General features: G+C 34.7%; 2 protein-coding genes across 2 annotated transcripts in view; one reads left to right on the top strand and one right to left on the bottom strand.

Annotated features, from left to right (window-relative positions):
- Positions 1 to 12,351, bottom strand: part of LOC111626060 (delta-1-pyrroline-5-carboxylate dehydrogenase, mitochondrial-like) — a 40,049-nt gene extending 27,698 nt beyond the window's left edge. The window contains exon 1 of the mRNA XM_023369341.1: positions 12,232 to 12,351. Coding sequence (XP_023225109.1) covers positions 12,232 to 12,293 — 62 coding nt within the window. The 5' untranslated portion in view covers positions 12,294 to 12,351. The remainder of the gene's footprint in view (positions 1 to 12,231) is intronic.
- Positions 12,352 to 13,045: 694 nt separating this feature from the next.
- Positions 13,046 to 16,198, top strand: LOC111626079. Its single transcript, XM_023369362.1, has one exon. The coding sequence runs from the start codon at positions 13,046 to 13,048 to the stop codon at positions 16,196 to 16,198; it is 3,153 nt and encodes a 1,050-aa protein (XP_023225130.1).
- Positions 16,199 to 17,799: the final 1,601 nt, after the last annotated feature.

Raw genomic sequence — 17,799 nt, 5'->3', positions numbered from 1 at the left:
TTTTGCGACTGAAGGGTTGGTACCATGTCGACTATCATCAAGACTGACATTGTTATGGCTGTTAGGACTGGTTGTCGCTTCATGCAAGAAGTCACGTATGTAAGCAGTCGGATTTGGAATGGAGGAAGTTGAGACAGCATAACGGAAATAAGGCACTCTACTACTAATATAAACAAAATAATACTTGTTTATTTATACAAAAGAATTTATGACTTTGGCTGTGGTAGCAAATTACTATAGGAAAGCCTACTTGATCAAGAGAGAAAGTTTACAAATTGGACATATGCTGATAAATACCTTGATTTGCTGAGGATGGTGGTCTGACACTTGTCTGACTGGATGAGAGGTTGACTAGTATTGGATCAGCTGGGTAATGTAGATTGGTTCTGGATCTGCTGGATAACAGGTGGCAGTGGAAGGAGAGGTGACGGAATTATCTTACCAAGGGACGATTGATGAACTCTTTCTGTTATCATCCGATTCCTTCTTTTTTATTGGGGGGTCCTCCCTCTTTATTCTTGTGCCCATTTTTGGTAATGTTGGTTTGTTAATCCAATAGGCAAGTTTTGAGTGTTAGGTCCCCAATGGACTCATTTAGAAGATGTGTCACTCTTGTAAAGGAAGCAAATCCATTTCCTGCAATCTTTGTTGAGTGTTGAAAAAAATAAATTTAACACTTATATGTGAATTTTAAAGTCTATATTTCCCTTTTTAAATAAATTTCTCTCTGTTTAGCCTGGGTTCTCACAATTTCTTTGGATAGTAAAATTCAAATTTTAGATTGTCTTGCAACTGAAGAAGGAGCAACATCTGTAGGAAAACATTTTGGTTTACACGAAGCAACCATAAGAANGTAGCTTGCATATAAAGGGGCATTAATACTATTAAATTTTGATTCTTAATTAAAGGTCGACAGGGTGAAGACATAAAAGTGGTTATGTGTCATATCTCTTAATATTTTACTCGTTATTAGTGTTCAAAATTTAAAAAAATAAAATAAAACTCGTCTTTACCCTCAAAGTAAGCTTTTTTGCCATTTTATAATAGTACAGTAAAGCCCATTAAGATGTTCTCACTTAAGATGTTAGAATGTATATGGGGACACGATTTAGTTCAACCACTTTGACTTAAATAACTAACTCCTGGGTTAAACCATTTGACTGATTCTGACCACTCTGACCACAGAAATTATTAGGCTTCATACAGGGTGAACGAAATCATGCCCCCACACACAGTCTAACATTCACACATATAGAAAAAACCTCAAATCTTTTGCGTATCTCAAAATTTCGAGGTGTCCCGAGTCCAAAAATGTAAAAATTTGGGAGGGGTCATTTTTCGACCAAGCGCTACACTTTTCCTCTGTTATATGTAACAGCCGGAAAAGTAAAAATTATTGAATACATATTTATATATATTACTTAGAGAAGTCTTTTAACTTTGGAATAAAAAGTTTCTACGATTTATCTTTATTACAACTCTATTTATTGAATATTTTATTCTGAGATCACATGATGACATAAGAATTTCTGGGTCTCTTTCGGTAACAAGTCTGCCCCTAGTTGGAGTCGGATAGTAAAGAAAAGTCGGAGTCGGTAGATTTCTATGCGATTCCACACCCTGCTTTCAACTCAACCATTATTGAATAGATTTCAAACAATTCTTAAATCATGTTATGCTATTCATGTTCTATTTTTGTTTCTTTAACTTCCTTTTTTCTATAGTTTATATTAATGCATAAAGTACAACAGGTAAGCAATTAACTGATCGATAGAATCAAGTTAAAAGAAAAAGTTATTGTGAATATTAATTGTATATTATTAACATTTGATTATTTTATTAAAATAATATCAAGCAACTAAAGGAAATTTTCTTCTTTTATTTATGAATAAAATTAAAGGGCATTAAAGATTTTTCAGTTATTTCTGAATATCTTAAATATTTGTGATGAATTTTTTCACAATAATTGTTATTATCTAAGTCAGTAATATTTCTTGACATATTTTCTATACCCTTCATTAGAGTATGGAAAATCTTTCTTCATATTATTCTATAAAACTAGAAATAGCAGAAACTTTTGTGTTAATTTGTTACCACAGTTGAAACAATGACTAAAACCCACCGAATGACTATAACATTCACCCACCAAATGACTACAATGAAAATACAATAATAATAGTCCTTTGAATTTAATAATTCTATAAATTCAATGATACAATAATAAAACTATTAAATAACCTTATTATTCGTAAAAATTGACAGAATTAGTATGACACCGTCCTGCAATATGCTGGCTGCAATTTTTAATTTATTTAATCTAAAATATACGTTCTTGATTTTAGTAGTGTCTTACCCCTGTATATCATACTTTTCCTGATAACAACAGTGTCATGATGGTCATCCTAACTCCATTCTGGAGAAAATTTATTGAAATAATGTGAATTTTGGTCCAGACTGGAAGTTTGTACATAGTTAATCAGAGCCCCCTGCCCTTAAGTTTTCCCTATCTGGTCTTGACTTTCATCTATCTAATTCCATTCTCAAGATTAAGGAAGGACAGAGATGCCAGTGGAAATTTATAGGTCTAAAATTTGAAAATTTCAGCCCAAAAACACTTTTGCCTTATAATACATTAAAAGCATCTTCAGTTTAAAATTGAATAAAATTTAAAATAATTTTAGGTTGCAGGTTTTAAATTTTTATACAGCCTTTAGCTTAAACATTTATTCAAACCAGTTCTAGAGCAATACAAATTCAGAAGAATCATTTGTGTGTTAAACTGATGATGTCAAAACCAAAAATAGCCATTATGCTATCTTGAAACTAATTTTCAGAAATTAAGTATAGTAGAATCCACTTATCATAATCACTTTAAGATGGACTACTCATCTATACAGACACAGACACTAATAAGAATCAATAGAGTAAATAAATATGTCTACATTTAGTGGAAATTCTGGTTTTATCGACTAACATTAAATGACATTTTTTGTTTTAAAATGTATATTTTAAAACAAAAATGTCTATCTTCCAATTGATCTGTCCATTGATAAAAAAAAAACAAACATTTCTGTAGCTCCAATATACAGTAGAGCGTCAATTTTCCGAATCAATTGGGGACTGGGGTTGTTCGTATAACTGATATTTCGGATAACCGATTTATGTACGAAAAAATAGTTTAACGTATCNCAGACAAGTGTCAGACCACCATCCTCAGCAAATCAAGGTATTTATCAGCATATGTCCAATTTGTAAACTTTCTCTCTTGATCAAGTAGGCTTTCCTATAGTAATTTGCTACCACAGCCAAAGTCATAAATTCTTTTGTATAAATAAACAAGTATTATTTTGTTTATATTAGTAGTAGAGTGCCTTATTTCCGTTATGCTGTCTCAACTTCCTCCATTCCAAATCCGACTGCTTACATACGTGACTTCTTGCATGAAGCGACAACCAGTCCTAACAGCCATAACAATGTCAGTCTTGATGATAGTCGACATGGTACCAACCCTTCAGTCGCAAAATCGCTTTCCTCTTCTTTTTTGTAAGTGGATTATTTGACATTGTATGAGGGCCACCAAAAAATATTTCAGATTTATTTAACAAAACATATATTCAAAAACATGCATGCAATCCATCTATTACCATCTATTAAATTTTGACAAAATTAATAAATCAAATCTTGCTTCAATTTTTTAAAAATTTTTTAACACTAACATGGTACAGTATACTTTTTATTTAAATCTAATGTCAAAAACATCAAAATTCAAACAAAACATCCATACCAACAAGGTACTGTACTTCCCCTTTCATAACAAAACCGAAAACAAAGCCAACCTTTGTGGACCTCAGATGCTTCTGTGCAACTGTCGATTGCACAGAAGCATCTGAGGTCCACAAAGGTTGGCTTTGTTTTCGGTTTTGTTATGAAAGGGGAAGTACAGTACCTTGTTGGTATGGATGTTTTGTTTGAATTTTGATGTTTTTGACATTAGATTTAAATAAAAAGTATACTGTACCATGTTAGTGTTAAAAAATTTTTTAAAAATTGAAGCAAGATTTGATTTATTAATTTTGTCAAAATTTAATAGATACATTTCATGTGTGATTTTAGAAAAATTATGGTAATAATTTTTCTAAAATCACACATGAAATGTATTATCAGTTTCAGAATATTTTCAAAACTTTAATGAAACACCAAAGTCACAAATATCTCAGTCTCTCAGATCTTTATGAAATGCTAATTCATCAGAGTTTTAGTTTTAAAAAATCAGAAATTATTAGAAGACTAAAATTTGTTTTAAAATGATCAGACTTTAAAACAGATTTTAAGATATTTCAAACCTGGTTTGAAACAAACTTTTTAAGTCAAAAATAATTTAATCTTCAAACATTTGTCATACTAATTTGTCAAATTCTCAAAGAAATGATTTAAAAGTTGCTTATGGTCTCATAAAAGAGAAGACTAAGAAGAGAAAGGGTAAGAGGTTTCAAAGAATGAATTGTGATCCCTTGGGCCTAATATATTTCTCTGAAATGCTTTACATAAACTCATTTCACACTATGATTTTTAGGCAATTTTTTTCATTTCATAGGTATAATACAAAAATTTCACAATAAGTAATAAACTTGAATTAACTGAACTGTCATTTGTTTTTCAAAATTTATTTATGAAGATCTCAAGTAATTTGCTTCTTTGGGATTACCAGTATTACTGTACGATTCAGATGTTTGCATCAACATAGTTCAGCGAACTGATTTTTCAAGACACACAGGCTTTTAACCAGGGCTGTAGAGTCGAAGTCGGAAAAAATCCGCCGACTCCGACTCCTTTTTACTTACCAACTTGTTATATATATAAAACGGAAAAGTATTGAAATCGTGTCAAATTTGACCCTCCAAGTTTTTTTTTGCAAATCTACACGTTTGGAGACCTCCCAAACTTCTCAAAAAAGTCAATAAAAGGGAAAAATTCATGCGCACATGTGTGTTGGCGTCTAATTTGTTTAATTTCTTTATTTTCTGTTCTGAGTGCGGGTAAAGTGCAAGAAACAAAATGTGGCACTGTAGCTTGCATATAAAGGGGCATTAATACTATTAAATTTTGATTCTTAATTAAAGGTCGACAGGGTGAAGACATAAAAGTGGTTATGTGTCATATCTCTTAATATTTTACTCGTTATTAGTGTTCAAAATTTAAAAAAATAAAATAAAACTCGTCTTTACCCTCAAAGTAAGCTTTTTTGCCATTTTATAATAGTACAGTAAAGCCCATTAAGATGTTCTCACTTAAGATGTTAGAATGTATATGGGGACACGATTTAGTTCAACCACTTTGACTTAAATAACTAACTCCTGGGTTAAACCATTTGACTGATTCTGACCACTCTGACCACAGAAATTATTAGGCTTCATACAGGGTGAACGAAATCATGCCCCCACACACAGTCTAACATTCACACATATAGAAAAAACCTCAAATCTTTTGCGTATCTCAAAATTTCGAGGTGTCCCGAGTCCAAAAATGTAAAAATTTGGGAGGGGTCATTTTTCGACCAAGCGCTACACTTTTCCTCTGTTATATGTAACAGCCGGAAAAGTAAAAATTATTGAATACATATTTATATATATTACTTAGAGAAGTCTTTTAACTTTGGAATAAAAAGTTTCTACGATTTATCTTTATTACAACTCTATTTATTGAATATTTTATTCTGAGATCACATGATGACATAAGAATTTCTGGGTCTCTTTCGGTAACAAGTCTGCCCCTAGTTGGAGTCGGATAGTAAAGAAAAGTCGGAGTCGGTAGATTTCTATGCGATTCCACACCCTGCTTTCAACTCAACCATTATTGAATAGATTTCAAACAATTCTTAAATCATGTTATGCTATTCATGTTCTATTTTTGTTTCTTTAACTTCCTTTTTTCTATAGTTTATATTAATGCATAAAGTACAACAGGTAAGCAATTAACTGATCGATAGAATCAAGTTAAAAGAAAAAGTTATTGTGAATATTAATTGTATATTATTAACATTTGATTATTTTATTAAAATAATATCAAGCAACTAAAGGAAATTTTCTTCTTTTATTTATGAATAAAATTAAAGGGCATTAAAGATTTTTCAGTTATTTCTGAATATCTTAAATATTTGTGATGAATTTTTTCACAATAATTGTTATTATCTAAGTCAGTAATATTTCTTGACATATTTTCTATACCCTTCATTAGAGTATGGAAAATCTTTCTTCATATTATTCTATAAAACTAGAAATAGCAGAAACTTTTGTGTTAATTTGTTACCACAGTTGAAACAATGACTAAAACCCACCGAATGACTATAACATTCACCCACCAAATGACTACAATGAAAATACAATAATAATAGTCCTTTGAATTTAATAATTCTATAAATTCAATGATACAATAATAAAACTATTAAATAACCTTATTATTCGTAAAAATTGACAGAATTAGTATGACACCGTCCTGCAATATGCTGGCTGCAATTTTTAATTTATTTAATCTAAAATATACGTTCTTGATTTTAGTAGTGTCTTACCCCTGTATATCATACTTTTCCTGATAACAACAGTGTCATGATGGTCATCCTAACTCCATTCTGGAGAAAATTTATTGAAATAATGTGAATTTTGGTCCAGACTGGAAGTTTGTACATAGTTAATCAGAGCCCCCTGCCCTTAAGTTTTCCCTATCTGGTCTTGACTTTCATCTATCTAATTCCATTCTCAAGATTAAGGAAGGACAGAGATGCCAGTGGAAATTTATAGGTCTAAAATTTGAAAATTTCAGCCCAAAAACACTTTTGCCTTATAATACATTAAAAGCATCTTCAGTTTAAAATTGAATAAAATTTAAAATAATTTTAGGTTGCAGGTTTTAAATTTTTATACAGCCTTTAGCTTAAACATTTATTCAAACCAGTTCTAGAGCAATACAAATTCAGAAGAATCATTTGTGTGTTAAACTGATGATGTCAAAACCAAAAATAGCCATTATGCTATCTTGAAACTAATTTTCAGAAATTAAGTATAGTAGAATCCACTTATCATAATCACTTTAAGATGGACTACTCATCTATACAGACACAGACACTAATAAGAATCAATAGAGTAAATAAATATGTCTACATTTAGTGGAAATTCTGGTTTTATCGACTAACATTAAATGACATTTTTTGTTTTAAAATGTATATTTTAAAACAAAAATGTCTATCTTCCAATTGATCTGTCCATTGATAAAAAAAAAACAAACATTTCTGTAGCTCCAATATACAGTAGAGCGTCAATTTTCCGAATCAATTGGGGACTGGGGTTGTTCGTATAACTGATATTTCGGATAACCGATTTATGTACGAAAAAATAGTTTAACGTATCTGATGTAAAAATTTTTATCCGTTGCGTGTCGCTTTGCGTTGAATTTTCGTCGATGTTAAGCAAAACAAAGACTATTGTATCGTTAAAAATTATTTTTTTTATTTTGTACGAACAAAATAAATATATTGAAAAATATAAAAACAATAAAAAATTATACTTCAGATGTTAATTTAGTATCAAAAATGTAAAATATTTGAGTAGCCCAAGACATAGCCAAAGATTGAAGCGCCACAGCATTGGCGAAAATTTTAATTTGCCGACTGGAATTCTTTCAGATGATTGACTTTCGGAAAATTGACGCTCTACTGTATTTATATATTTTAAAGCAAATACCATCAGTTAAATTTTTAATTTTAATCAAAATATTTATTAAATGAATTAATTAGTAGACATTCACCCAGTATTGTTTCCTGTAACCATCTTTAAAAACATTTTTCTACTCTCAATTTTCAGTGTTTAAAATTTGAGTAGAAAAACTGACTGAAACACTGAAAATTAAAAGTATGAATAAAATTATTTATATAAATTGTATTCAATCAAACTGATTTTAAGTTTTTCTTGTACCAAAAGTTAATAGGTGAACTGACATCTAAAAAAAGCTAAATCATCATGACAATCATTACTGAATTTGGAACAATAATTTAAAATGCAGACACACATCTATTTCTAAATTTACATCTTTATGTATTAATCAACTTTAAAATATTTCCTGAAACATCTGTATAAAAAAGTTTCTTATATAAATTTTTATATAGGAATTTGTTAGATTTATAGATAAAAAATAATATATAGAAATTTGTGGAAATTAATACAAAAATCTTTTTAAATTATATAATGAGTACCATATTAATTTAAAATTCATATTAAGCTAATTGATACAGAATGCTACTATTTAAAGCATAATAATCCAAGTACTTTTAACTCTATGTAATTTTAGTAAAAATCTGGAAAATATTTAAAGTGTTTGTTATTTTTCACAAATATAGACTTAACATTTTAATAGTTATAAATATTAAAAACTTTTTACAAAAATACAGTAAGTTTGGAATAAAATTCAGAAACAATGTAGATTTATCAAGAAGTCAGCTTTACTTGTTGGTTCTGAAGATATTTTCTGTTCTTTAGAACCAAACTCCAATAACTTGAAAGATCTTGACAACAAATAACTCCTTGAAAAAATTTTGTATTATTTCTACGAGGTCTGTTCAAAAAGTATCGGACTTTTATTTTTTCCACGTAAACCAATGATGCGCAGGAGGCCTCTTTCGGTGGAGTTGTGGAGGAGACAGTCATGCACAGCCCTGAATTTTTTCCTGCCTGCAGGAAGCATCAGTCGCTGGCAGTCGGTCTATGAATGAGAACATGTAGTGAGTGCTCGTCGGATTCCACTAAGTTGGAAAATGACTGAACAACGTGAGAGCGATATTGCATCAAATTTTGCCAAAAACCTTGGCGATACCCAAGCGTAAACCATTCGCAAGATTCAGCGGGCTTTCTGGGACGATCCTCGAGGCCAAAAAATCGCGGCAGGTCCACGGCAATATCAAGGTCATGTTGACAGTTATTTCGACTCTTGTGGGGTGGTGTATTGTGAGTACGCACCACAAGGCCGAACCATCGCTAAGGAGTACTACTAGGAGGTCCTTCGTCATCTTTCCGATGCTGTGCGACGCAAACGACCGGATCTCTGGTCGATCAAAACTTGGCAGCTCCATCGTAATAACGCATCCACCCATTCTGCACATCTGATTTGGGCTTTCGTCGCCAAACACAACACTCCTGTGGTTTGTCATGCTCCGTACTCTCCCCACATGGCTCCGTGTGACTTTTGGTTATTTTCCAAGCTGAAAATGCCACTAAAAAGAACCCGATTTTAGTCGAGAGAAGACATCATGCGGAATACGACGGACCAGCTGATGGCCATTCCAAAAGATGCGTTCCAGCAGTGTTTCCAGCAATGGCAGGAACGCTGGGAGAAGTGTATACACTACCAAGGAGACTACTTTGAAGGGAATTAGGGTTTTGTACCTAAAAATCAATAAATGTATTTTTGCCGACCAAAGGTCCGATACTTTTTGAACAGCTCTCGTAAATTTACTTAGAAACAATAGTTATAAATTTATCAGATAAATTTTTGATTTGCAAAAATTTATCTGATGTTCATCTGATATCATTTTGTTGCAAATTTTTCATTTGCAACAAAATGACAATGAACATCAATACTGTATTTCATAAAGCTAATCATTGGAGTCGTAAGAGACAACTGGAGAAGTCATACTTATTGTAAACTAAACAAATTTTAGATTATTATTATGGAAATCAATAATTTAAGATCACAAAATAAAAGTGTTTATTAATCTGTTAATTTTTAAAGCAATGTTTGAAATACAGTACTTAAATAAATTTTGAACAAGAGTGAGTTGTATTTTTTGAAATCACACAATAACCAAAAATCCAGCAATAAAAGAACAACACTTTAATAAAACTAACATTTTCAATCAACTTTATTGGTCATTGTCATCAACTTTGGTAATTGAGTGATTTCATAGTTACACATCTAGTTCCTTTGATTGTTTTTATATTATATTTTTTGATTTGTAACTTCATGAAGATGTAGTTTTTAACAATACTACTAATTTTTTTCAGTGAATAAGGATGAGAAGTAATTTTATGTTGATTAATTATTAAAGAAATAACTATTTTTACAATGCACAAATTTTCAATATCATTAATATATAATCAAGTATACTTATCTAATCCAGCAACTTTATTTTTTCTGTACAACAAATTTTGATCTTTTTAAGATAAAAAATGTTTGTTGTAAGATCTTCCTCAGGCTTTAAACTATTCCAACTTCAAATAATACTCAAGGAAGGTCTTAGGAGATCAAAAACATTTATTTTACAGAGAAAGTTGCTGGAGTAGATAAAAGTACTGTGGTTATATATTTGTTTCATCATCTAGTTCTGTGAAATATTTGATCTTTCAATATGACAACTTTAACAGAAAGACACATAACAGATGCAGACCAATTTTTATAATAAACTACAATAATAAGTATTTAGTTGTAAAATTGTTTGAAATCAGTCTAAGTAAAAAGTTACCATCAAAAATTCTTTATCTTACTTTATCACTTTTTATTCTCAAATGATAAATAATTTTCTAAAATTTTCATAAAACTGAAATTACATTTAAAAAAAAAAAAAATCAGATAAAATTATCTTGTGACAACTATTATGATATTTATTAATATGAATATAATAAGAAATATATAGATAAAATAAATAAAACAAACCAAAGTGAAGATAAAAGTAGATATAAGGGGAGGCTGAGAATATTGTGAAGTATGTGATAAAATTACACAACAGGAAAGAGATAAAATAGATATAACAACCGGAAATGGATAACAAATTAGAATTATTAGTATAAAAATCTGTTTCTGTTCTAATTTTTCTTAGACCTCATGATAAACTGTTTGCAAAATATGTCTACTTCAATTCATATTCAAATTTATTGAGTACAATAAAATAAACTTGTGTAATATAACTTCAAATATATTCAATTCTGTTAGAACATTTAAACTCAATAAATCTACTTATAACTTAGAGAAGTCAAAACTTCATTTTTAGAATTTGAATTGATTTTGGAGTTTAGATATATCAAATTTAAACAAACAAACTACATGTATGTAGGAAAAAATCTGTGTGAAATTTATTATTTTCTACTTTTAACTATTTTAAGTTTAATTCTTATAAAATTTTCTTATTACAATAAATGACTTTCAATTTCTACAACAACAACAAAAATTAAAAAGTTGTACATCAACTTTTTTCCTTACATTTTAATAATATTTTTCACTTATGCATAATTTTGATAACCAAACCTCGATACAAAAACCTTTAAAAATGCAGCCTTTTCTATTCACTTTTCAAACATTTTCGGCCATTTGAACCACCTTCTTCGGGAACGGAAAAATCGAATGATTCCGATTTCTATAACAAAACTTGTTTTGGAACTTTTTAAACGTTAGAATTTTCTAAGAAAATTCCAAAATAAGAAGGTCGTTCAAATGGCCAAAAACATTTGAAAAGTGAATAAAAAAGGCTGCATTTTTAAAGGTTTTTGTGTCGAGGTTTAGTTATTATTTAAGTGCAGTGAGAGGAGTGCATAATTTTGAATTTAGATAATAAACAGATAATTATGATTGCATCACAGCTGATTAAACAAGTGATAAAATTTCATAATTTTATAATATTACCACCAATAATTGTAATTTATAGATCATTAAAATTGCAAACAGGAAAAAAAAATGATGTGATGATGTTTATGCATAATTCAAGAATGCCAACCTTTATATTCAAATAATCATTTATATGAAATCAATATTAAAAATTCCGTTTTAAAACACATTTCCATCAATCAAACTATTTTTCTGTTAATAGTTTAAAGCATTCACTTATGGTAACTGAAGTAACGTGTATAAATTATTATTTTGCCATTTAAATACGAAGAGGGTCATTATTCTATAACATTCAAACCATGCTTTATTTTCTCGCTCTATAACGTTGGTTTAATGTTGACCGATAAACCTTTTGACCGCCATTTTGAAACCGTTCTAAAAAAGGACACGAAATAGTGCAAAAATATACTTAAATATCTTGTATAAATATATATATATAGCATTTAGAATATGAAGGAGTGATTAAAACTGTTCGAGTAACATCTGGTAACTTTTATAATGTTATCAATATAGGTGATAAGATTACAATTGTTTATCTTAATAATATATTGGTAAAGGGTAAAAAAGCAAATAAATAAGAGTAATAAATACTGGTTAGGGATATTTTTGAAGATTGTTCCACTTTTCTGAAAACAATTCAACAAAAAACTCATGATTTTTTCGATGAAAATCTCCCGCGAGCCAACCTCTACGCCCTTGTGCAGACTGATCTTTTTTCTAGTGGAGACACCTACATATTTTAAATGACTTATTTACATAAAAAATTATTATTATTATTTTAATTTTTTAAAATTAATAATAATAAATTAATTAATTATATAAATTTTATCATAAAAATAAATATTTTTTATGATAAAATTTGACAATTGTTAGCGATTGTATCGATAAATTATGAATTAGATAACGCTGTTTGAATGTTAGATTTAATCTTTAAGTACCACTCGAAATAATTTAAATTTATTATTAATTTAAGTAAATATCGTCTGTTAGTATTATATTTGCGAATGTATTTTTGATTATTTAAATAAATTAAAATAATATTTTGATTATTTTGGAAAAATAAACTCCTTCCGCTCCTTCTTTATGATCTCCTTTTCGTGCTAGTAAAGAGTGCGTCCGACAAAATCAAAAGTAAATTCAAAATATCTTCGTTGGTTTTGCTTCGTGCAATCATTCCAGAGAAATATTTTCTGTACTTTTTGAATACCTTATTCCTGGCTTCCTTGGCTTCTTGGCTGAGTTGCCCTATTGGCAGTAAAACTTAATCTATTAGCCACCAATTGACCCCAATAGGACTAAACGCTGCATTCCGACCAGGCCGAGGAAGCGCTACTCAACTAAGAAACGTCGCAACATTGACTCTACTCAGTCTACAAGCGACCAATCCACCATCTGCTCGCCGCCTATGGATACTCCTCCTGCTGCAAGAAATGTTCCTCGACGTAGACGTGTCACTCGTTCAGTCGCGGCACCGGCCATCAATAGCCAGTCGCCCAACTGCACCCAGCAATCAACGCCTACTCATGCCCCTCCACCAGGGACATCCCAGGTTAGTGAATTAACTCCACCTGTATCACCTTTGCATCAACAGCACGAACTACCAGTGCAGCAGTCGCCACCTATGGAACCAACGGCAACGCAGTCATCACCACATGTGGGCCCAGCGACAGCACCTACTCCACCTGCTGCCCGCCCCCCCAGCAGCCCACCTGCTCCACAACGACCGGTCGCCCCAATCAACGGCACGAGCATACCCTCTACCGCTGACCAGCCGAGCAACAACGACCCGCCATCATGGGTGATCGCCTGGGTGTCCCGTTTCGAGTCTACCCTCGACGAGGACATGCTGGAAGGGGTACTTAAAGATTTCCTCGCACTCGTCCACCAGGTATGCAACATCCGTGGCCCACAACGCAATCGCCGTCGCCCACAACAACATTCATCGTCTACACGCGACCAGAACACCGCCACGGAAGCCAGCGAGATCCAGCGCCTCTACAGAGCTAACCGGAAGCGTGCATTTGACCGTGTTATGGCCGGGACCCCCCGCTTCTGCCAAGTTGACTCAACATCCGTCTATCAGCACTTCCGAGGTATGTATGAAAACCCTCCATCCAGAAGCCCTACAGCCGTCCCTGTCACCCCTATTGCGCCTCCAACGACCGACAATCCGTTTGACGAGCCTTTCACGCCTACAGAAGTGGCAAAACGACTAGCGAGAGGCCACAACACAGCGCCTGGCCCGGACAAGATCAGATACCTCCATTGGAGAAAAATAGACCCGAGAGGTCTGATCATCTCCGCCATCTTCAACGCTGTACGGCGCACCGGATACATCCCTCACAACTGGAAATCCTCTACAACTGTCTTAATACACAAGAAAGGGGATGTCAACTGCCTGAGCAACTGGCGTCCTATCTGTTTGTCCAACACGCTGGGTAAACTTTACTCAGCGTGCCTGGCGGACCGCCTCCTACGATGGTGCAATGACAACCAGCGCCTCTCAACAGCACAAAAGGGATTCCTTAACTACCAGGGTTGTCTTGAGCACAACTTCCTGCTCAATACCATCATTCAAGACGCCAGAAGAACCAGAAACGACTGTTACATCGCCTGGATGGATATTGCCAATGCCTTTGGCAATATCCCCCATGACACCCTCTGGACATCCCTACGCTGGCATGGCTTACATCAAGATGCCATTTCCACCCTTCAGCAGCTTTACGAGGATTCCACCACGTGCGTTAGAACCTGTTCCGGCTTCACTAACCCCATTGCCATGCGTTCCGGGGTCAAGCAGGGGTGCCCAATTAGCCCCCTACTTTTCATCATGGCAATGGAACCTGCCATTCGCCAAATACAAGCAGCAGGGAAGGGCTACCCCATACATGGTCACCACGTCAGCATTCTCGCATATGCAGACGACGTTGCTCTCATCAGCAACTCTGCCACAGGACTACAAGACTTACTAAATACCATCACTGACTGGACTGACTGGGCGGGCATCCGCTTTAACATCAACAAATGTGGGACCCTCGCCGTTTTGGGTAAGTTACATACTGCCGGTACTAACACTTTTAATATCAAACAGCAGGAACTCCCAAGATTGGCAAAAGAAGACGCTTATAAACACCTTGGAGTACCCACCGGCTTCTCCAAGTGTGACACAGAGGAAGCAACAACAAACAACATCCTTACCTCCATTGAAAAACTGAACTCGTCAAAACTGGCACCGTGGCAGAAGGTTGACGCACTTAATACCTTCATTATCCCCAAGCTCACCTTCTGCCTCACCACCGGCACCACGCCTAAGAAGACATTGGACCGAATTGACCGATTGATAAAACGCTGCATCAAACGATGGTTAGGACTACCTCAGCGAGCAAGCACCGAAATTGTGCACCTCCCATACAAGCAGGGAGGCACTAATGTCCCCCCCACCAGCCACCTCGCGGACATCGCTCAAATTTGCCATGCGCTTTATCTTTTTCAGTCCAGAGATGAAGACATCGCAGCCATCTCCCGCAACGCCCTCGCAGACGTGGTAAAACACCGCATCAGACGTGACATCACCACCGACGACCTATGCTGCTACCTAAACGGGTCCATGCAGGAGGAGTTCGGCCGCCCGAGCAAGGACATCACCTCTGTATGGACCAGGCTCCGCATGGCAACGAGGCGCCTGAAAAAGAAAATTGAACTCAACTGGACAACAGGCCCCGACGACTTACCCAACATCGTAGCGTGCGACAACCTAATCCGTGCCCAAGACTGTCAGCGCACACTTTGCGGACTGCTAAAGGTATACTACCATCAAAAACTTGCCGCCAAACCGGACCAAGGTAAGGCGTACAAGCTTACTTCTGCTAGCGAGGTGAGCAATCACTTCATAAACAACGGTCAGTACACACGATTTTCTGACTGGTATTTCATTCACCGAGCTAGATTAAGTGTTGTGGCCCTACGAGGCCACAAACGCTTTGGGAATGAGATTAAAAAATGCAGGCGTTGCAGCTACCAACGGGAGACTTTGGCACACGTTCTGTGCCATTGCCCCCCAAACTTCCACCTTATAACAAAACGACACAACGCCGTCTTAAATCGTATAGTCGCCGCCTTCAGACCCAGGGACGCCAAGGTCTACGTTAACCAACGGATCCCGGGCTTTAGCGAAAACTGCCGTCCCGACTTGGTAGTAGTTCATGAGGCTTCGAAGACCGCCACCATCGTTGACGTCACAGTCCCCTTCGAGAACGGCGCAGAAGCTTTCCAAACAGCGAGGGACGAAAAACTCCGTAAATACAACTCTCTCGTCCAATTCTTCAAGCAACAAGGCTTCAACACCCATATCAGTGCCTTCGTCGTCGGCGCCCTAGGAGGATACGACCACTCCAACGATTCAACCCTCCAGCGCTTAGGGATCAACCGACGGTATGCATCACTAATGAAAAAATTGATGATTAGCGACACCATCAGGTGGAGTGCGGACATATATCGCAATCATCTTAACTCGCAAGGACGTGCACCCTACCCACGTCCAAATGTGCCACAGAACTAATCCTTGGACTCAAACCCCATCTCTGTTTTACGTTGGCAGGCATACGTGCCCATGTCCGCGTCTTTAATCTTTGTATTTTTACTTGTCAGGCATACGTGCCCATGTCTCGCGATACTCTACATTGTTATGTATTGGTTGGCATTCACACGCCCATGTCGCGTGACTTGTACATACATATTTCGCCTATTCTACATCCTCAATGTAAATATTTATAATTATTCAATAAAGGCTTTTTAAATCTGTTTATTTGTGAACCAAGAAGTAGAATTTTGTGCTCTGTTGGAAGCATTGAATACCAGAAGTACAGTACTTTTCTACGAAAAATCTTATCTAGTGCTTAATTAAGTATGACACTTTACTGTATTTATTTCATGGGCACTAGAAATTATTTCAACACGATTTTGAATCTTCTTATAACATCAATGTCAACTCCAGCAATTCTTGCTGCCATGTCTGGATCACGAAAAAACGTCTGGTTTGTTGTCATTGTTTGTGTTTCCAAATCTTGACTTTGGCTTACCTACTGTGAATCCCATTTCCCTTCTGAATCTGTCTTACATACGTTTTTTGTGTTTACCATTATTAGCTTGTTTTTCTCTTTACGAACTTGCCACTTCTTTAGTGATAGTTTATAACACACATCCGATAAACCTTATCCATGCGTGAAGCACCGTTAAGCCAAATTCCAACCTGGAAGCATCAATTATGCTTTCATATAAAACTTTATCAACATAATTATAGTCCTTTAATGAGAGGCCACAAATGAAACATCGTTGTGTAGAGGTTGTTTCAGTAAGTTCATAACAAACTACACACATTTCCATCTACCGTTTAAATACAGTAGCATTTAATTAAGTATGACATATATTAAAGACGTTCTGTATTTAATAATAACGGATGAAATTTGATCCAATAATCTATTGCCTTATATCAGAAGTCACGGTAGTGACCCTGACGGCTACTAAAAAAGTCACTAACTGACAACATATACAGAAATTAGAGTTTCCGATTTTCGGGATTCGATTTTTCCGCCCCCAAACACCTATGGTAATTTCGAATATCTCGTCTCATTCGAAGGAAAATTATTTTCTTAATTTCAAAATTTCAAGATTTTGTATAAAGCGGTTGCTGCAATCAGTGCCGGCCCGAGGCAAGTTTTAGGATGGAGCGAGATCCTATTACGACGCCCCCCTTGGTTGCCCCTAATTTATACTCTTTAATTTTCTTTACCACTGAGGCGCCCCCCAGTGTAAGACTTAGCGCCTGGAGCGGCTACTCCGTTCGCCCTATGGTAGGGCCGGCTCTAGCTGCAATATAAGCATTGGAAAAGCGCAAAAATCTGCAAAAAAGCGGTATTTTCTTCTCGTTTCTCTTCATCCGGCACTGCAGACGTTCGAAAGGAGAGAAACCACTGGGTCCAGAAAGCTCAAATTTTAAACTTAAGCCTTTCTCGTTATCGGTGAGGCGCTGGCGAAACTTCCGGGTCTATAGGTCAAAGTTCACAAGGTTTCCCCATGGAGCTAATTCAGTTTGACGGCTTCATTTTATGCTTATAAAATGCAGTTTATTCAAAATGATACAAAAGCTCAAATTTATCCCAA

Source organism: Centruroides sculpturatus, unplaced genomic scaffold (genome assembly GCF_000671375.1).
Source record: "Centruroides sculpturatus isolate CEXI.00-Female unplaced genomic scaffold, Cexi_2.0 scaffold350, whole genome shotgun sequence".
NCBI lineage: Eukaryota > Metazoa > Arthropoda > Arachnida > Scorpiones > Buthidae > Centruroides > Centruroides sculpturatus.
This window is presented reverse-complemented; position numbering and strand designations above follow the sequence as displayed.

What these genes read in the sequence shown, in the direction of transcription:
- LOC111626079 (XM_023369362.1), top strand. Translation starts at nt 13,046, where the DNA reads ATGGATACTCCTCCTGCTGCAAGAAATGTTCCTCGACGTAGACGTGTC.